The 21,448-nt window shown below is 42.8% G+C and overlaps 1 protein-coding gene across 2 annotated transcripts; it reads right to left on the bottom strand.

The window, feature by feature from the left end:
• Positions 1-374: 374 nt before the first annotated feature.
• OSGEPL1 (O-sialoglycoprotein endopeptidase like 1) lies at positions 375-21,142 on the bottom strand. Of its 2 annotated transcripts, none has more exons than XM_080971938.1 (9): positions 21,011-21,142; positions 10,407-10,500; positions 7,907-8,157; positions 6,808-7,195; positions 5,585-5,789; positions 5,351-5,499; positions 4,298-4,428; positions 3,290-3,361; positions 375-867 (listed from the first exon to the last, which is right to left on the bottom strand). In XM_080971938.1, the coding sequence occupies exons 2-9, from the start codon at positions 10,419-10,421 to the stop codon at positions 792-794; spliced, it is 1,287 nt and encodes a 428-aa protein (XP_080828064.1). In that variant the 5' UTR covers positions 10,422-10,500; positions 21,011-21,142; the 3' UTR covers positions 375-791. The 2 variants fall into 2 exon arrangements, with proteins under 2 accessions (XP_080828064.1, XP_080828065.1); XM_080971939.1 differs by lacking the exon at positions 21,011-21,142 and adding an exon at positions 20,773-20,887.
• Positions 21,143-21,448: the final 306 nt, after the last annotated feature.

Here is a 21,448-nt window from a genome sequence, read left to right on the forward strand (position 1 = left end):
ATTTGATTCTTATCCCCCAGGTGCTTAGTGTGGTTACTGAGTTACAAAGGGACTAAACCAAAGGACTTACTTCACTGGGCCATGATCTTAAGCAAAGGATGGTGACAGCATGATAAAGATAAACTATACAGTAGTACCTCAGGTTAAGAACTTAATTCGTTCTGGAGGTCTGTTCTTAACCTGAAACTGTTCTTCACCTGAAGCACCACTTTAGCTAATGGGGCCTCCTGCTGCTGCTGCGCCGCCACTACACAATTTCTGTTCTCATCCTGAAGCAAAGTTCTTAACCTGAGGCAATATTTCTGTGTTAGTAGGGTCTGTAACCTGAAGTGTATGTAACCCGAGGTACCATTGTATTAACAAACAGAGTAAAATTTTAAACAACTTCAGAAGGGGATTTATTCCAATTCACTTTGGTGTAGGTAGCCTCACAATCAAGAAGAGCAACTGTATTCAAGTATGCAACCACTTGGGAAAGGAAATGGCATTATCTGTCATGCAGAAACCCTTCTGCTTTTACTTCTTCTTTCCACTGGTCCTTTTGGAAACCAAAAGCCTTGTTTAACTGTTGACAAGGGTCGATGTTGAAATTTACAGAACAGGGTAGAAAGCTTCGAAATATATTCTTCATTTACGGCTTATAAGAATGCCTATGCTGTTCTTGGTTTATTTTTCATTTTGATATCCCCAGCTTAGTAATGAAAAATCTCAGCAATGGCACATTGTCATACAGAGGCTGGGGCAAATGGTATGGAGCTCCCATTGAAATGGATAGTGGCAGAATTCACTTTTCACATCTGATTTGGTGCTGGCATTTTGATGGAAGCTTTTTGGACTTCTTCTGAGATATCCGTCCCAAGCAGAGCTCTAATAAATAAATAAAAATTTAAAAAATACATTTAAGACACAAGCATAGGCATCCCATTATAAATTCAGTATCATACAAAATAATTAGCCAGCATTATAAACCGCATACATATTTGGCTCCTGTAGGTAATAATGAATTCTATACTCAGTATCTCCTTAGATGCAACTGATAGACTATATGGAACTGGCCGAGATGACCGGCAGAATCCGTGACCTGGGAGAGGAGAAGATGGAGGAGGACTGGAAGAAATTCAAGATTTATTTACAAAAATATTGTAATTTGAGTGAATGTTAAGCAGGATGCTAGATCATAAACAATTGACCACCACTAAATTAGATGATTTAAGAAAATAAGTGAGACTGAGAAAATATAAACCTTCTTGAGAATTACAAGATTATAAATATATAGATGGGACATAAGAATGCAAATAAGATAATAAATTGCTGGCAAAAAGTTACAACGATGAAAGTGGGAGCGGGAGGTGTGAGGAAGTCCAAAGAAAATGTGAAATTATGTTAAGATATATGTTATACTGTTTATTATATCTATTTTTATTTTAAACTCTAATAAATATTTTTTAAAAAATATATATATATATACTCAGTATCTCCTTTATATCATTCTTAATCTTAACTCCCATAATGAATACTGTTGTACTATGGAAAACAATGCAGCTATAGTTTAGTATTCCTACATTGTGCAGACTAACACCAAACAGAAGTATTTGGGTTTCCTTGATCCGTATAAACAGATTTGACCTTTCGTATCTCATCTAGAATTTAAACATCTGTTAATAAATTTTAAGTTTCCTCATAAGTCTTTGGACAATTCCTCTCATAACAGTGACCTCTCTTCATAGGATTTTTGAGTTCAGTATACTTTCTTCAGAAAAAGAATTTTACATTTTCCACAAGGATAAAATTATTATTTGCCCTCACCCTTCTTTTGTTCCCAAGACAAATATCAGTAGTTCATTCTCCCCTCTTTCTCTCCTCAACCCCAAGGAGAGGAGGAGCTACACCAGAGAGATTTACTAAGTCCTGAAAGACCATATAAATAGGACAGAGAACATCCATAAGCGGAGCACTTTGTTTATTTCCTTCAGCCACGTGAGAAATGGTAAGTTGACACTATAGCTAAAGGAACGTATTTACATGTCTTTTATTTTCCCCACTCCCCCAAATTTCTGTCTCGGAAGTAATTCAATGAGAAGCGTGGCTACTTCTGTTGGTTTTTGGGAAGAACTGTCCTCCCCAGAAATATAGAGGCTCTGAAAGTACAGTTGGAAGAGCAAGAACTTGTTGTCCAAGCCAAAAGCTGTAGACAAAGTCGCAGGGAACCGGACACAGCCGTTTGTGAGTGAAAAATCAGATACATGGCTGAGAGCCCGGAAGAGGGCATTGACAACAGCACATAGCTCAAATTCTGATGAAAAGCCAAGATGAATTTGGTCCTTAGGAAAGTGTAACTCAGTCTATGTTTAGATTTGGGATTGCAGCTGAGCCTATAGAAAAAAAAGATGCCAAGCTACAGCAAAAGAAAACAACAACACGCGACTAGTATTGCTGAACGAAATGCCACTTATTCTGTCTTTTTTATATATTAATTTAAACAATTTAAGGACCGCCCACTATATAATATCAGCAGTAGTGTGTACCCCAAAATCCAGTGAGAGGAATTATGTGCTGTCTATAATATGAACAGGGTCAACACTGATATGGAAATCGTCCATAAAAAAGCACAGTGGTGAATAAACCTGTTGAAATATCTGAGCACTGTAATTAAAATTTAAAAACATTCTTTCTGTCTCTATGAAACCCCTGGTGGATTCTGAGGTCCTATAACACCTTATCCAAGGACAAATAACAGAATTCAAAAAGCTCTATGTATCCATTCAACCTCCAGCATGTCAGTCAGTGTGGGCCAGCTGGAATTTGCCATCAACTTTTGTTCACCACAGTGGTTTCCAACGGACAGGAAATCATATTCCCAAATTTTGAGAAGAACACCTGGGTAACATTAAAAATCTGAAATGGTCAGAGATTAGTGTTTTCTCTGTCAATATGTCCAACTTTATTCCCAACGATTGTGCAACCTTTTCCTATTGTGCATTTCCCACACCCACCCACACACCCAATACATTATATTTTGCAAGGTTTTAGGGACAGAATTTAAATACTGCTGAACTGATTTGGGCTGCTATACAGCAAGGAAGAATACAGAGGTATAATCCTGGATATAAGGGAGAAAGGAGAGGAACAGAAAACTATGGCATGGGACTTCTGCTGCTCCACTCTCTCTAGGTCTCGTAAGATTTTAAAGCACTCAACAGATATTGTCTCTGTTTTTCTGGAGTGCTACAGAGATAACAGAACACAGTACTGAGGGGGAAATATAATAAATATAATAAATACTACTTACTTTGGTTCGTATCTTATGCCTTCTGTGCTATATAAAACACCCAGTCCTGAACAAAGCCTTTCAATGCCATTCCTAAAGAGAGAATATTTGTGTAAAGTGTTTTCCATAAACTAGTTCATTCCCCCCCCCATTACAGTGAACTAAATGCAGTATTGTTGATGTAAGCTCAGCAAAGAGATTTCAGATAGAGATAATTTCTGCTAGCCTAAGAAGGGCCCTTGACTGGAGAAAACGTGGTTTGGCCATGCTCTTTCTTCTTCTTCTTCTTCTTCTTCTTCTTCTTCTTCTTCTTCTATGCTCTTTCTTCTTCTTCTCCTCCTCCTCCTCCTCCTCCTCCTCCTCCTCCTCCTCCTTCTTCACCCAACAATAACAGGCAGTTTTCTCTCTGAAGGACAATGCTACCAGGGTGGTTCGCACTTAGTGAACTTGCATGTAAGAAAGGTAAAGGTAAAGAGACCCCTGACCGTTAGGTCCAGTTGTGGACAACTCTGGGTTTGCGTGCTCATCTCGCTTTACTGGCTCAGGGAGCCAGCATTTGTCCGCAGACAGCTTCCGGGTCATGTGGCCAGCATGACTGAGCCGCTTCTGGCGAACCAGAGAAGCGCACAGAAACGCCGTTTACCTTCCCACCGGAGCGGTACCTACTTATCTACTTGCACTTTGACGTGTTTTCGAACTGCTAGGTTGGCAGGAGCTGGGACAGAGCAGCGAGAGCTCACCCCGTTGCTGGGATTCAAACTGCCGACCTTCTGATCAGCAAGCCCTAGGCTCTGTGGTTTAACCCACAGCGCCACCCGCGTCCTGTAAGAAAGGTATGTACCCCAAATATACAACGCCATCACATATACAAAACGTATACATTTATTGGCAACTAACTCCCATGGCGCTATATACAACTACACAGAAACTGTGTTTAGATATACCAACGAAGTGGTTTCCAATTAACTATGTTGCATTATTATTCAGAACAGAATTCCAAACAGAAGAAAAAAACACATATTTGCTTACCATGCAATCATAACACCGTTGTCAGTGCACAGTCTGGGAGGCGGACATACCAGGGCGAAATCGGTGGCATCAGTTAAAACCTGCAGAGCTTTCCGGATATACTGGTTACTTGCAACACCCCCCGAAGCCACCTGAAACCAGTGTTCGAAAGTCATGTTTATGGGAAGTCTGAGGAAGTAGGGCGGCAGGATTATGCTTATAGCAACCTGGCTCACCTTGCTGGCAGTAATCCCTGCACAGGGCAGAAACATGCCCTCTCCCCCTCTGCCATTTTGAAATTCATATAAAGATATTTGAATAGGCACCATTAGGTATTACATACAACGGGTGTGGCAAAGCCATAGCCCCCGTGACATGTTGACTTTCCCCAAGTACATGCAAAGTCTTGTGCTCTTGGATTCAGTTTTTATTTTATTTCCTTCGTGTTAGTTAATAATATTTGTTACTAATTTGTGTCTCTCTGTTGATCAGGTCACCACTTCCTGGACCTAAAGGTGCAAGCGATTAATACAACTAAGCTGCTGGCCACATTGTTGGAGCTTAGGATAAGTTAACTGTGCAACACACACGTTGGGATTTCATTCCTCCCCACTGCTGATGTGTGATTGTTTTCATCACATGTCTGTGTTGACATTCCACACTGTTGGAGTCATGAGAACGGAAGTTCGGTTACACTGTTCCGTTATGTTATGCTTCCGCATTTTCTGTTCTCTCTCGGACGAGAAGGAGAGAGAAGCCTTGATTTCTTTGTTCTGCAACACTTGATCTTGTACATAATAAATTAGCTGAGTATTCTACACCTCAAGTCCAGCTTCTGCATTTGTGTGTGCAGATATCTTCGGATATATGTCGCAGTAGCAACTCAGGACAGAAGAGTGATGAATCATCCCAAGGGGTGCTTCGGAGGGAAGACGCAGTTCCCTGGTTTGTTTTCCTGACAACACACACACACACACTGAAGAAGTGTGCATGCGCACAAAAGCTCATTCCAATAACAAACTTAGTTGGTCTCTAAGGTGCTACTGGAAGGAATTTTTAAATTTTGACACTTACCAAAGTTGCCTTCCTCTGTGGCAAGATACCCTTCCTTCTACAGAAATGAATGGCTCGGTGTGTTCGAGCGACAATATGAGCAGTTACCGTGTGCTGGACTGCTGCAGCAAGGTCTGGTATGCAGGACAGGAGTTGTCCTTCCTGACGCCCTGCAGAAATTACAATCAAATAGGTTTCCCAAGCCTATGTGAAGCTCTCAGGCGCAATTTGTATCCGTCGTATTTTGGTAAATACCTTCCTCCTTTTCTTTTTCTGCGATCGCTCTAGTGACCTGGGACTGAAGTCCAGCAAAGGAAAAGTTGCAGTTGTGATGTTGCTCCATGGGGACTTTGAATTCATAACGCCGTCTATTTCCCTGCTGAGCCAAACGTTCTATCGCTTTTCCACCGCTCAGGCTAGAGCACTCTGGGTGCTTTCGTAAAGAAAGCCTTCTGGCTACCTAAACAATCCAAATGGAAGCAGAAATTAAAGAAATGTACACATATATTTTAAATGTCACTGGAAAAGGCAAATGAGCACAAGGAGTAGCTTGATGATTCTGAAGGTCCCAAGTCACACCTCAAATCCTTGTTGTTATGTGCTGAGGCTTGACACTGAGCCAGCCGCATGGCAGCCACATCGTTATGGTTTTATCCCAATTAGCTAAATGATCACCAAGTAAGTGGGACAATTGCACAGGGCTTTCCTCACTGGCCCTGTCCCGTGGGCTATTCTGCCAACAGAGATTCAGCAGGGGCCTTCTGTGCCAACTTTTAAACGCCTGCTGGAAACTTATCTATTCCACCAGGCCTATGCAGGCGATTAAGAATACTCAATCAAACTCAATCTGTTCCTGTAGTCCATTCAACTCCTGAAACTGTTTGAAGAAGAAGAAGAGTTTGGATTAGATATCCCGCTTCATCACTACCCGAAGGAGTCTCAAAGCGGCTAACATTCTCCTTTCCCTTCCTCCCCCACAACAAACACTCTGTGAGGTGAGTGGGGCTGAGAGACTTCAGAGAAGTGTGACTAGCCCAAGGTCCCCCAGCAGCTGCATGTGGAGGAGCAGGGACACGAACCCAGTTCCCCAGATTACGAGACTACCACTCTTAACCACTATACCACACTGGCTCCAAGGCGTGGCTTCCGATTGACTGCAGGAGCTTCCTGCACTCAAGCAGAAGCCGTGGAAGCCGCGTCGGAGGTTTGGCTTCCAAAAAACATTCACAAATTGGAACATTTCTGGGTTTACAGCGTTCAGAAGCCGCTTTGTTTGGGAGCCAAGCCGTTGGAGTACAAAGGTACGACTATACATCCTTCCACAATGGTTAATTGATGTCTGTTTTTAACTTTATAGCTTTATTGTATTGTATTGCTTTGTGTCTTTATTGCTGTAAACTGCTTTGATATATTTGATATATTTATGATATAGCAGCATACAGATGTTTTAATAAATAAACACTAATTAAAAGGATTACCTTATCCAACATGTCCCCAGGTGCAATGTCCAATGTCTGTCCAAGGAGAAGGAAATCTGAAACTCCTTGCGCTACCGCTAGTATACAGTGACCCCCCGAGAGCAAAAGTACCAGGAACGGGAAGTCCACACGATTGGTCAACCTAACGGTAAGAGCGTGCGCCTCCATATGATGGATGGGAATGAAAGGCTTCTTGCATTTCTCCACCAGTTCCAGACTATAGGCCAAGCCAACTCCGAGGCTCAAAGCAAGTCCTGGCTTCACGGTTGTTGCAATGGCTGAGAGTCCATCTGCGCTAACTCTGCTGACGGCAAGTGCTTCTTGCACTACCCTTGCAATGTTTTCTTGGTGAAGCTGTTGTGCCACCGAAGGAATAATTCCACCTGTTCTGATGAGAAACAAACATGTACATGATGCTTACGTGAAAGGATAAGAAAGAGGGATTTATATCTAGATGTTAGGATAGAGATGATAAGGAAAACAGGAAGACACAATGAGAGATAAAGGAGGTGCTTTGCGATTGGTGCTAGTCAATGTCTTGTAGTTGTTGTTTTAGTGTTTATAGTATTAACTTGTAAGATATGGATTTTGTTGTTGTTGCTTTTTGTTGTTGCTTTCTTTAGTTTTCAAATGTTGGTTTTTGTGTTGTGTATTGTTATTTTTCGATATTTTTCGTGTTGTTGTTGTTGTGTGGAAAATACTAATAAAATGTATTTTTTTTTAAAAAAAGTACATGATGCTTACATTAAATCTGTTTGGCCTAGCTCAAAAACTCAGAAGTTGATGTTCTCGCTAGTCAGCACTTCTTTCTTTTTTGGCAACCTGCAGGTCTGGCTTCCAACACAGCTGTAGTAGCAACACTAGAGATCAATTTTGTGTGTGTGTGTGTGTTTTTAAGAAATCAAAGAAATCTACCTTTCTGGGGGTTTTCCCAGACTTTTAGGAGTTTTTTGACACCACTGATCTTGGATTGTTGATACTGTGGCAGCGCTCTAGATGCACTTACAGAACAAACTCACGTGATGACAAAATAACAACATGATATTCAACATACGTAGTACCTAAAACTATGTTTTCACCAGCAGTAAGAATTACTTACTTCAAATGAACCGCGCTTTGAGAATGCAGGGCTTCTCCTAAAACGTTGCCAGCTTCATCCACCACAGCTGCGGCTGTATCATCGCAGCTGGTTTCGATACCCAAAACTATTTTGGTAGAAAAGTGTTTGCCACAGCAAACAGAGACTCTTCTTAAACAATCAATCCAGCAAGGTTCAGGAGGTTTTGAAATTGCTCCTCCAAAACCGCTCCCTGCGAAAGATTTCTGTAGACAGGCATACCTACAAAGAAACTGTACAATAACAAAATTTAAAATTTAGAATTTAACATCATGTAGTCACTACCCTGCCCAGGCTCTCTATTCCCACCCTACAGGTGATTAGTTCTGGCATAACTTATGAGGGAAGGGAGGGGGGAAAGGAGAGTCATACAAACTTCACACAGAAGCATATTACTGCTCACTTCAACTCGCCTGTGGAAACAACTCAGAGGCCATGAAGGAAGGAAGGATAACAACAGGAGGATTTAAAGAAGGAACTATTGGAAACTCAAGGCAGTAGAAACATAAAATGATTGGAACCCCACTGAACTTGAAGCATGGGAAGCCCCAACAAAAATTTATAATTTGGCAGAATATTCGGACTATATGAGATGTATTTGTATAATTTGGAATATGTAATGTGATCTGATTGGATTGTTAAAATGGAAAACTTAATAAAAATTATTATTTAAAAAAAAACTTATGAGGAAAGGGAGTGCCTCAGTTGGCTTTTTAGATGATTTTCCAAGTAAAACTAATTGCCCCCCCCCCCCCCCCCGTTCTCAGTGGGACGTCTTGGCTAAGCTGACATTTAACCCCAAATCACCAGAACTGAGATCCTACATTCTGTTCCCTATGGACTACAAGCTATGGTTCAATGTGAACACTCAACATCCTGGAACACACTGTTCAAAAATTTCCCATGGTACTCGTCTGCTGTTTCTGCTGTTCCCATACCACTGATGAAACAAGCCAGGATCCGGCCTGTTGTGTTGTTCAAACCTGGGCTGCTGTGGACTGTTTTCCCCAAACCAACCATGAGCGGAAATCAAGGTTTCTTCTTAGATTACTGCTTGTTGTTTGTTTGGGGGAAAGCAACCGTGAGCCCTTGGAAGATGTTATGATAAGCCAAGCTCAGGGTTGTTTCATACACGTTGTCAGTGCTTTTCTTCTAGGAAAAAATGCTACTGCATACCTTTGAGGAAACCCCAGGGGTGAAAAACACTGCATGGCGTGGCAACAGCTGGAGCAGGGGACATATACCCTGGGAACTTTTGAGCAGGGTGCACCAGCATGCTGCATGTTCACATTAAAACATAGTTTACATTTTTTTAATGCAATTTAACAATACAGGCCCCCCCCCATTGTTTGTATATGTGTATGTGATATACACCCACACATGTTATTTAATGCATATAGGCTTGAACAAATTCTCTTCTCCAAGCATCAAGCAACATGACAATCCTTTTGTCAAGGTTTATCTATTTCTTCAAAAAAACAAAGGCAGCCATGTTGGCCGACAAGAAAAGAATAAAAAATTCACGTTAATAAAGATGTTGACCTAATATTTCCCGCCCCCCTCAATATGGATTTGAAAAACTTTGGGGTGGGGGGGGGAAAGAAATTGGTAAGCCTTATAATTCTCTTATCAAAGCTGGGGTTCCAAATAAGAGCTAGATGATTATTTAAAACAAATTTAAACTGCAATACATCTTGGGGTATTTCAAAAACCCAGTGGATTCACCCAATTACTCATTTGCTGGGAAAGATTCAGGCGTCTTTCCTTAACGTTTCTGGAATACCGGTTTCCTTGCACTCAGCAGTGCACTATTTTTCCACCGGGGCAAAAGGAATCCTCCTTCCTCCTAGCACAGGCATGTCCAAAGTCCATTTCAGGGGCCTAATCTGGCCTGCCGGTCGATTTAATCTGGCCTCCGTGGCAGTATATGTCCTGGGGTAAAAGCCTTAAAAAAGCTCAAAAGCTCAACAACTTTGGGGTTAAATCCTAAATCCTAGGAACATGGGGTAAAATCCTTTAAAAAGCTTTGGTCGGCCCTCACGCATGTTCACTTCATCAAATCTGGCCCTCTTTGAAGAAAGTTTGGGTACCCCTGTCCTTGCACATTAATTGATTTTGAGGAATCTGTCACAGGCCTTTCATAAGCAGCACAAAGCAAACATATCCATTCTCTTGCGGTTTTGCAAACTTTAGAGCTGTATAATTTTAACAGGTTTTTTTAATGTCTTGGCTATCTGTATAACTTGTTGATGTATGCTGGATTAAGGGCAGCCTGAGGCTAGTGATCTATGAATAAATGTCATCAAACTATTTGGAAAACACCAATACTGTCTGGAATGACAGTCATGCCGAAGGTCAAACACTGAAAGAAGAAAACAAAACACATTCTGAGGTAATGTTATGGGCTAGACATCTGGAAGCAAAGAAAGTGATCAATAAGATAGATAGATAGATAGATAGATAGATGGGGGGATGATTTTACCTGTGTCAAAAACATTGTGTTGAAAGAGTGTTCTTTCTTTATCAATTCAGGCGTCACATTTCACAGTTTCCAAAGACACACGGTTTGAATAAATCTGTAATAAATAGAAATCATGTTTTGGTTTAAGAAGAAGAAGAAGAAGAAGAAGAAGAAGAAGAAGAAGAAGAAGAAGAAGAAGAAGAAGCCAAGATAAAAAGGAGGCCTTTGGGTAATGCTACATGTTTTGGGATTGGCTGCAGCTCTTTGCTCCTTCTCTCTTTCCACAAGCCAGCAAATATCTGCCAGCAAACAAGGAAGTCTTCAATTAACTATAGTTTCCTGTTTTGTCTGAACCGGGAAACTGTGGCTAATTATTTCAGAAACAAGTCAAGATCTCAAACAATGGTTTGAAGCTGTCTTAATACCATGGCTTGTTCCAAATCCATTGACCAGTGTTTCAGCAAGCCAAGATTCTGGGTTTGTTTGTTGGCTTGTGCAAAGGGAAAAGCACATGAACAGGCACGAGGCCCTGAATTCCTTGTGCTATTGTGTAGTACAATGCTAGGGGCTAACAGACAGAAGGGGAGGTTTCTGCTGGGGGTGTTTTTCTGCTGGGTCTTTTACTGTAGTTAAGCATAGGGCTCATTTTCACAACAACCTTCTCTGCCCACGGCAGGTGTCAGTTACGGGTAACAGGTGTTTATGCAACATAAAGTAGCTGTGTGAGTGTGGGACGTGGGTGGCGCTGTGGTCTAAACCACTGAGCCTTTTGGGCTTGCTGATCAGAAGGTCAGTGGTTTGAATCCCCACGATGGGGTGAGCTCCTGTTGCTTGGTCCCAGTTCCTGCCAACTTAGCAGTTCGAAAGCACGCCAAAAAAAGTGCAAGTAGATAAATAGGTACCACTCCGGCGGGAAGGTAAATGGCGTTTCCATGCGCTGCTCTGGTTTCAGTGTTCCGTTGCGCCAGAAGCAGCTTAGTCATGCTGGCCACATAACCCAGAAAAACTGTCTGCGGGCAAACGCCAGCTCCCTTGGCCTATAAAGTGAGATGAGCGCCGCAACCCCAGAGTCGTCTGCGACTGGACTTAACTGTCAGAGGTCCTTTATCTTTACCTTTTTTAAGCATAAGGCTCATTTTCACAACAACCTTCTCTGCCCATGGCAGGCATCAGTTATGGGTAACTGCTGTTTATGCAACATAAAGTAGCTGTGTGAGTGTGGATGATACACAGAGAACTGAAAACAGTTTGATTCTTGGAATGCTGCAAACAAGAAGTGTGTGGCAAAAGCTGGACAGTGGTGAATTCTGTGCATTTCTTCAGGATTCATGTGACCAGGGTATTCAGGTGTAGCTGGAAGTCAGTATCAATTGCCCCAAAAGTGGGAGAATAGTGAAACTGGATATTTGAGTCTTCAGCCACCTTCATTTGATGAATAAAGACTATGCCAATACTAATACTAATCAAGCCCTGTTTGTTGTTTCCAAAGAATCCTCAAGATTTGAGAAAGCTAAGCATTATGGATGGCTTTGTATGCCAAAACTAAGAAAGAGAGATGTGCTTTTGAAAGCTTTCAAACACTGAGAAATCTGTTGCGGACAACAACAGAAGGATTAAATAATTGGACAAAACACTGTTGGCAGGTTACAGAAGGGAACACAGGTGAATGAAACGTGAGCATCTGCGTTAATCCTTTATTATAGGGATTTTCCTTCATCGCTTCTCAATAAATAATGAAAAGCTTCTAAACCTTCAGCAGTGCATCATGAACCTTATTCTTGGCTGATTTGGAAAGTCGGAAAGGCACTCAAAGAGAGGGTCCCCAGAGCCAAACCTCTGCTATAGAGCATCTCAACAAATAGCACTGTGCTCTGGCAGAGCTCCCATTCATTTAAGAAAGGCTTATGCAAGAGAGCTCAGAGCTACCAGAGGCAATTTCTGCAGAGACTTCTGGTAGGTCTCTGAGTGATTTGCAGGCGATTGGCAAGAGCTTTTGGCTCTCAGTTGTCTTAACAACAGCTGCAGCTAAACAGCTCCCTCCTCTTCCACTCCCCGCCAAATTAGATTGTTCAAACAGGAATCCTGAAGGAAAGCCAGGAATGGATTTTTCATGTGAAAGGCCTTGTGAACTTGGAGAGGTATCCAATGAAGTAGTTCTGATATTGCAAGGGATTCCATTTGCACAATAGAACTTCCTCTTCTCCCTCCTTCTCCTCTCCTTTTCTCATGTGCCCCTTTAATTGGGTCCAAGACCCACAGAACATATATACAGAATGCACAGGGAGAGGAAGTTCCACTTCATAGGCAGAAGTCCTTGTGCTAACAGAACTACTCTGTTGGATGTTGCCCTTGGTCCTGGTCCTGGTCCTGGTCCTGGTCCTGGTCCTGGTCCTGGTCCTGGTCCAGATCACAAGTTCCTGGGGTTTGAGCATGATCCTTAGAGCCACCTGGCTAAGGCACTACAGTCGTACCTCGGAAGTTGAACGGAATCTGTCTGGAAATCCGTTCGATTTCCAAAATGTCTGGAAACCAAGGCGCAGCTTCCGATTGGCAGGAAGCTCCTGCAGCCAATAGGAAGCCGCGGAACCCATGTCGGACGTTCGGATTCTTTGGAATCCGAACTTCCGGGTTTGCGACGTTAGGGAGCCAAAACGTTCGACTCGCAAGGCGTTCGACTTGCAAGGTTATGACTGTATTTCTGAAGCAACTGGAGGACCTCAAAAGCTTTAGATATCACAAGACTGGTCTGCCTATCCCGCTCCTAGAAGGGCCTAATCTAACACCCACAAGGCAGGTGTAGGGTTTAACAATGCAAAAGCAAATACACAGCCATCATTTGGATTGCAGTGGCAGCAGAACATAAAGGCCAAAGAAGGGGAAAATACTTAGAAGTACTCTGATACCGTTTGTTAATTTTTTTACATTCATTTCCTTCTGTGCTGCATCTTTATTGTTCAGCGTTACGGAGCAACAAAAGGAATGTAATATTATCTCTTCTGGTTAGTCAAGATAAGAGATTAAAATCTTGCGGAACAAGGTTTATTCTCCTTGTTGAATATGTTGCCAAACATAGCTAATGCAAAGTAAACAGTATGGCTCACAAGAAGCTATTTTGAAATACAGATGAGATGTCAATAGAAAAAGAAAGGTAGACTAGAGTAACCATAATCAGTCATTGTTCCAAGTCACATTCTGCAAATTGATTATTCATTTATTTGTTAGATTTATATACCGCCTTTCATCCAAAGATCTCAAGGTAGTTCACAAGATTGATGATTATCTGTTTGAGGATTTGAAAATAAGAAGTAGTTCTCCCTCCTGCAATTCTAGCTTACTTCCTGATCAACATGCATAGGATCATGCTATAAGTCTGTTTTAATGCATAATCTTGTTTATAACTTCGAATGTAAATTTGGCTGTAGGTTTGACAAAATGGTGTTGTGACTTAAAAGACTCTGGAAGTTTGTAGGTAGCATCCCTGGAAGGTTTGATGCAGTGTTATATGAAACTCAGGTTACATATTTGTAATCTGTCATAAATAAGCCAAATAAAAAATATCAGCATACATTTAGTACTATTCCCTAGAAATTGCTATTAAAATTTGGGCTGCCCTTGAAGAATGCTTAGAAGTTTCATCAGAGGCAGAATACCAGAATGTTTAACTGCCTACTGATAGAAGGAATCATATTACGCCAATTCTGAAATATCTTTTGCTTCCCACCCTAATTCAAGGGGCTGGTGCTGATCTTTAAAGCCATAACAGTCTTAGAACCCAAATACCTAATGGAGTGGCTCTTCCTAAACCACCTGCCCATGTCTTAAGGAGAGGATCTTTTCTTTGTCCTGATGTCAGGGGAAATTCATCATGCAGCAACAATGTCATGGTGTTCCATTTGTGGAATGGAGAATGACTGGTGCCAACATTACCATCATCCCAATGCTGGGTTAAAAGCTTATTTGACCAAGCATTTGAAAGTTCAAAACCTGTTTATTATTTAGTTTCTTCTGTTTGTTTTTATATGCCTCTGTTTGTTCCTGATGACTTTTTTCAGCATGACTCTTTTATTCCATGCCTTTTGTCTTCTGCCCGGGTGTGTAGATGAAGAGTGGTTTAAAAATATTTGCCATAAACATTTTTATTTATTATTATTAAACAATCCTGAGGATGTTTTCCTGTAGAAACTGTGCACCCACCACTGAGCTGCAAGGCTTCTGCTCAATGTTTGAAACTCCCATTGTTCTAGGCATATTTTGCGATGGGGAATTTCATTAGTGCAAGCAGTTTCTGAGCTCTGGGCGCAGTATTGCGCCTAAGGTTTCAGATTAAAAGCGTAGAGTGGAAGGAAAGGAGGACCTTTTTCTGCCTCCCCACTTCCAGCTACTCTCTGAAGTCTGGAGAAGAGACCCTTTAAAGAATATTAGGGGGGTGGGCAGGGGAACGACTAGATCATGGGAAAAATGTGTTGGTTTCTGCTTTCCTTCACTGTGCAGCGAAAGGGCTTGTCACGAGACAGGTGTTTACATTCCACAGTCTGTACTGTTGGAGTTTCTCACGGGAAAGGGAGGCTGGATGTGACGTACACTGGTTTCCTGTTTTTCACTTGGTGATTCTCTCCGAGCTGTCGAGGAGAGAGGATGCATTTTCTGCTCCGGCAGAGGCAAGATGTCTTTCTGTAATATACCAGCTTTGAACTGTAAATAAAGCAATATAGAGTATGCAGCACGTACTCCTCATCCTTCCGCTGGGCACGAGACTCTGCTTTAAATCAACACGTGGTTATGGGCTCCAGAAGTCGAATCGGAGTGCCGGCAAAGCATCGGAATGCAGAGGGACAGATCGGAACGGAATCTGCTCTGCGCGTAGAGGTGATTGATGAGGTATGTGCTACTGCTCCGGGCAGCCTGCCAGCTTCTAGTTAATGGCTTTATGGCTGGACTTTGAACTTTCAAAGCCGTTTTGCCGGGAATAGGCAAAAGGCTCCCAGGCACAAGTCACTATGCTGGGGAAATCGAAAGTAACTTTTAAGTGCGCTTTTGGAATAAGGCAGCTGCAGCAGTGACGCAGCAAGATTTAAAGCAGCATATATGACGCTGAAGGCTAATGCCAGAGTCATGATGGCCCTTCAGGATGCTTGTGGGATTCCTAAGCTCAACAAGAAAAATTACGCGGACTGGGTTCTGTATGCAGAGGCAATTCTGCGGAAAGAGGGTTTGTTTGAGGTGATTACAGAAACCCCCCCAGTTCCAGTTACAGATGCATGGGAAGCTAAGGATTCCAAAGCAAGGGGAACTCTTACATTGATAGTATCCCCAGAAGAGCTCTGTCTATTGCGTGATAAGACCTCAGCCAGAGAAATTTGGGACGCTTTGAGAGAAGCTCACTTAAGGACAGAAGCTGGATCCACTATGTTTTACTTTAACAAGCTGCATAATATGGCTCTTGCTGAAGGTGGAGATGTGCGTTTACATCTGATGGAGATGCAAAATCTGAGACATGAGCTGCAACAGAGAGGACTCAACTTTCCAGAGGCTGTGTATTCTTTCATGATACTACAATCTTTGGGTTCAGGTTGGGAGTCTGTTGCAACCCAGATTGCTGTGCAGCCAACCGCTCAGCTAACAGTGGACTATGTAACTGCCGTGATTTTAAATGAAGCAGATCGCCGGGGTGCTAGCTGCATGGGCAAGGGGGAGTCTTCACAGACGTCATCCCATAGTGCAGTGGAACCACCAGATGGCGCCAAAGCTTTGAAGGCAGTGAAATGCTACTCGTGTGGACGTCTAGGCCATATGAAGAGGGAATGCAGATATCCCAGGGCCAAGACAGAGCAGCGCAGCGAAAGCTCATCGCGCGGAAAAGGCCGAGGCAAAGGCAAAGGTCCGGTGTCTAGGACAACGCAGCACAAGGCTATGGTTTCACGCTTCACTCCAAAGGTTGCAGAGGTCCAGAAGACGTCTAGATCTTTCTTCGTTGTTGATTCAGCGGCGACCCACCACATGTGCAACGATAAGAGACTGTTTGTGTCTTTTACACCGCAGGAAGGTGCGATTCACCAGGCGGATGACCACACTATTCCCAGTAAAGGCTACGGAACTGTTGTTCTTCACAGTTTGGACTTATCGATACAGAATGTGCTTTACGTGCCAGACGCCAAACATAATCTGCTCAGCGTTGGACAGCTGAATGAGCGGAACATTGACGTTTCCTTCAAGAACAGGAAGTGCATCATCACAAAGAAAAATGATTATGTATTGCATGCTGAATATGTTGATCGTTTGTTTGTTTTGTATTATGATGATGTTGTGAAGGATGACACTTGTTGCATTGCAGGTTCTAACAAAAGTTTGCATGCAGAATGTATTCACGATTTTCATAGAAAATTTGGTCATTTGCATTTTGAGGCAGTATCTAAAATGCCTGCCTTGGTTGAAGGTATGACTATTAAACCCTGCAGGTACCACATGAAGTGCAAAGCATGCGCAGCAAACAAGGTGAAAATGGCTGCGAAAGGTAAGGTGTCTAGTAGGCAAGCTACGGAACCATACCAGGTTGTTCATGCTGATTTGGTTGGACCACTAGCGCCCTCTTTGGGTGAAAATAGGTACTTCATGGTTCTCGTTGATGCATTTTCCAGATATATTTTTGTGTACAATCTCAAGCAGAAATCAGAGGCTTTTCCTAGGTTCAAGGAATTCTGTGCTTGGTTGAAAATGTGCACGGTAAGAAGATAAAGACTCTTTTCACTGATCGCGGGGGGGAATTCACTTCTCAGCAGTTTGAAGCTTTTCTGACTGAGAAAGGAATTCAACACGATTTGTCTAGTCCTCGCTCGCCATGGCAGAATGGACTTGCGGAAAGGGCAAATCAGACATTGCTTCAAGGGTTAAAAACCTTGCTGCATGATGCCAATCTTCCAGAGAGTTATTGGGCCGAATCTCTCTCATGTTTTGTTTACAGTTACAATCGCAGGTTATCTTCAGCGATTGGTTGTACCCCCTATGAGAAGATGTTTGGCAAGAAGCCATACATCAAACACATGAAGATTTTTGGTTCTGACATGTGGGTTCGCTCACCACAAAACTCCAAGTTAGACAAGCGTGGATTGCATGGTATCTTTCTAGGTTATCAGAAAGGGTCTTACAGAATAATGATGACTGACTCTAAGACAATTAAGCTCACGAGAAGTGTTGAGTACAATGCAAAGTGGGGGGAGAATGTGGGAATTTTCCAATGTTATCCTGATGACGGTGATGAGACTGAGGATAGTCAAAAGCAACCACAACAACCCACTGATGAAGGTTCTGAGTCTGAATCTGAAACTGAATCGGGTGATTCAGAGGATTTCAAGAGTGCGAAAGCCTCTATGCGACCCTCTGAAAGCTCTGATCAAGAATTGGAGGAACCATTGTTCACAATAGGTCGTTTTTCTCCTAAGAAGGAAGAGGAGAGTGTTGAAGACTTAAGGCTAATTCGTAGGTCACAGAGAGCCACAAAAGGCAGACCTCCAAAGAGATTTGCTGATGAGTTTGCTACGATAGCAGTAACAGCTGTTAAAAGCTCCAAGAAGGTATTTGAACCTTCAAGTTTCCAAGAAATCCAGGGTTTGGATTCAAAGGAAGCTGAGCCATGGTTAAATGCCATGAAGGCTGAGCTTGATTCCTTAGAAAGGAACAAAACATGGGAGCTAGTTCCAGTAGTTCCAGGAATGAAACTGCTTGGAAGCAAATGGGTCTTCAAAGCGAAGACAGATCAAAATGGCAAGATAGTCAGACACAAAGCCAGATTGGTAGCCAGAGGTTTTGCACAGGTACCAGGTGAAGACTATCACGAGACCTATTCACCCACAGTGAGATATGAAAGCATTAGGCTTATGCTCAAGCTAGCTGCAGAGGAAAATCTACACATTAGTCACCATGATATTAATACAGCTTTTCTGTACGGATCTCTAGATGAATCACTTTATATGCTTCCACCTGATGGCGTACAGGTAAAACAGGGATTTGTTTGTGCTCTGAAGAAATCCCTTTATGGTCTCAAACAAAGTGCACGGTGTTGGCACACAAAACTCACTGAAGTATTGTTTTCTCTAGGTTTTCAGCAAGGGAAAGCTGATCCATGTGTATTTGTCAAAGAGGAGGGGCAAAAGAAACTGTACTGTTTGTTTTATGTTGATGATTTATTATTCTTTTGGAAAGATGTCGCAATGTACAATAACGCCCTAGCTCAACTGAAAGAGCACTTTGACATGAAAGATCTTGGTGAGGTAAACAACTACCTATCTCTGGAAATAGAGAGAGATCAAGATGGTAACATTCTAGTACACCAGTCACGGAAAATTGCTGATGTGTTAAGCAAACTAAATCTGATGGATGCTAACCCTGTAGACACACCGATGACAACAGGTTATCAGGTAGATGACACTGAAGAAGCATTTTCTGACACTACACTGTACAGAAGTGTGCTAGGCAAGCTAAACTTCATTGCCAGATGTTCAAGACCAGACATTGCTGTTAGCTGTAATTTGCTAAGCAGACAAGTCAACAATCCTAGTGTCAAGGATTGGAAAGCTCTGAAACGCATAGCGCGGTATTTGAAAGGCACTATGCATTACAGACTGAGATTCAACAATCAGAAGTCTGGTGGTCTTGAGATATTTGCAGATGCAAGTTTTGGAAGTGACACTACAGACAGGAAAAGTACGTCTGGAGTTTGCTACATGTACAATCAAGGTCTGTTTGATTGGTCATGCAAGAAGCAAACAACAGTTAGCTTAAGTACTTGTGAAGCCGAACTGAATGCACTGTCTTATTCACTTAAGGATTGTGAATGGTTAGTACAATTGTGCAAAGATATGAAAATTCCTGTCAAATGTCCAATCCAGGTTTACCAGGACAACAAAGCATGTTTGGCTTTGCTGAAGTCTGAAGGTTGTAAGCAAAGCACAAAGCACTTGCAATTAAAGTTGCAGCATGCTAGGGAATGTATTCAGAAGGGACTCGTAACGGTGTCCTATATGCCAGGTAATGAAATTCCTGCTGATGTATTGTCCAAGATTGTATCAAGGGATCAACACTGTACCTATGTGCAGAAGTTGGGTTTGTACTGATATTGTACGAACACGCTGCCCAGTGATGTTCACAGAAAGGGGGAGGATGTTGGTTTCTGCTTTCCTTCACTGTGCAGCGAAAGGGCTTGTCACGAGACAGGTGTTTACATTCCACAGTCTGTACTGTTGGAGTTTCTCACGGGAAAGGGAGGCTGGATGTGACGTACACTGGTTTCCTGTTTTTCACTTGGTGATTCTCTCCGAGCTGTCGAGGAGAGAGGATGCATTTTCTGCTCCGGCAGAGGCAAGATGTCTTTCTGTAATATACCAGCTTTGAACTGTAAATAAAGCAATATAGAGTATGCAGCACGTACTCCTCATCCTTCCGCTGGGCACGAGACTCTGCTTTAAATCAACAAAATGAACGTAATATTTTAGCTGCAGTTCATTCCTTTTCAGCTATGTATCCTTTTTATTAAAAAAGCGCGCCTGGACATTCCGTTGTGGCGTCCACAATCCAGGTTTAAGGTGCCATTTAGCTCCTAGTTTTCTAACACTGCTTCTGCTGGAGAAAGCATCCAGTTTACCAGCACTCAAATCAAATCGCAAACGATATCCCTGAGGTCGCAAATTGTACCCGTGACTTAATGATATACACCATGGGTAGGCAAACTAAGGCCCGGGGGCCAGATCCGGCCCAATTGCCTTCTAAATCTGGCCCGCGGACAGTCCAGGAATCAGCGTGTTTTTACATGAGTAGAATGTGTCCTTTTATTTAAAATGCATCTCTGGATTATTTGTGGGGCATAGGAATTAGTTATTTTTTTCAAAATATAGTCCAGCCCCCCACAAGGTCTGAGGGATAGTGGACCAGCCCCCTGCTGAAAAAGCTTGCTGACCCCTGATATACACAAAGTCACGAAGAAAACTGGCTTATGCCAAACCCAATATTGCACAGCACTGCATGCTCTTCCCAGCGTCTTCACCTGATTGATATCTGTCTGTTAAATCAGAGATGCTAGGGAACTGGACAAGGGACAAGGCCTAGTGCTAGCACCTGGCACAGAGAGGCAAATTCGGAAACCAGTTTCTCCTATCTCCTTTTAGATACTTCACATTTTGTGACTTTCTGGTTTGTGGTTGGCGAACCCTAAGCAAATAACATCAGCATTCGTACAAGGTACATTGCAAACCACATTGGGGTTGTTGGTGTTGTAGGACAATATGCGTTTTCTTTTTTGTCTCTCTATGCACATCTTAGAATCGTTGCTCCCAAGTATGCACGCACAGAGAAGCAACTTTAAATAATTTTGATTTAGGCACTACATCGTTGCCATTACCTCGCCCCTTTCTTTCTGCATTTGGCTTTGGGGGCTCCGTCCACAAAAATCATAGAACTGCAGAGCTAGGTGGGATCCCAGCGGGTCATCTAGTCCAACCCTCTTGCAATGCAGGAAACTCAACTGAAGCATCCATGACAGGTAACCACCCAAATTAAACAAGGGCCCTGCAGAGAAGGTCCCCCACCCCTTCCCTTAATCTAAAATAACCTCCTCTTTTCCCCAGGACGAGAGTTACCTGCCACTGGCTACCCGCCAACCGGGTACTGTATGTGTCTACGAACGGGCAACAAACTGCCTCTCCCCCATTCAAGGGCGTGCAAAAGAGCCCCCGAAAGGGTTAAACTGGCGAAATGACGCTTGGGACGGCCGTCCCCGCCCCCCCTCGCGCGGTCGGCGGGACCACGTGAGCGAGGGTAAACCAATCGAATTGGCGGGAGAGGCGGGCGCCTGCAACTACCGCGTCGCTGCAGACGAGCGAAAGTGTAGAGCAGCGAGCGCCCCTCGATTTCCGGGTCGCTTTTTGAACCCTCCATTTTGGAGGGCATGGGGTCTGCGGGAGTTAGGGTTATTCTTAGTTTTCTGCGCTGTATTTTGCATGCATGGCGCTTTTTCTTTTTTTCTTCTGGTAGGGAATCAAACAGGGAATTAAAAAGGGGGGAAACATTTTCCCCAC

Source organism: Podarcis pityusensis, assembly GCF_964106645.2.
Source record: "Podarcis pityusensis genome assembly, chromosome: 1".
In the NCBI taxonomy this organism is placed as follows: domain Eukaryota; kingdom Metazoa; phylum Chordata; class Lepidosauria; order Squamata; family Lacertidae; genus Podarcis; species Podarcis pityusensis.

Bases quoted from the DNA above. Each gene is read 5' to 3' on its own strand.
- OSGEPL1 (XM_080971938.1), bottom strand. The intron at 5,790-6,807 runs GTAATCCTTTTA...TGGATTGTTTAG, and splicing joins CTGGGGACATGTTGGATAAG to GTAGCCAGAAGGCTTTCTTT. The intron at 5,500-5,584 runs GTATTTACCAAA...TAATTTCTGCAG, and splicing joins AGAAAAAGAAAAGGAGGAAG to GGCGTCAGGAAGGACAACTC.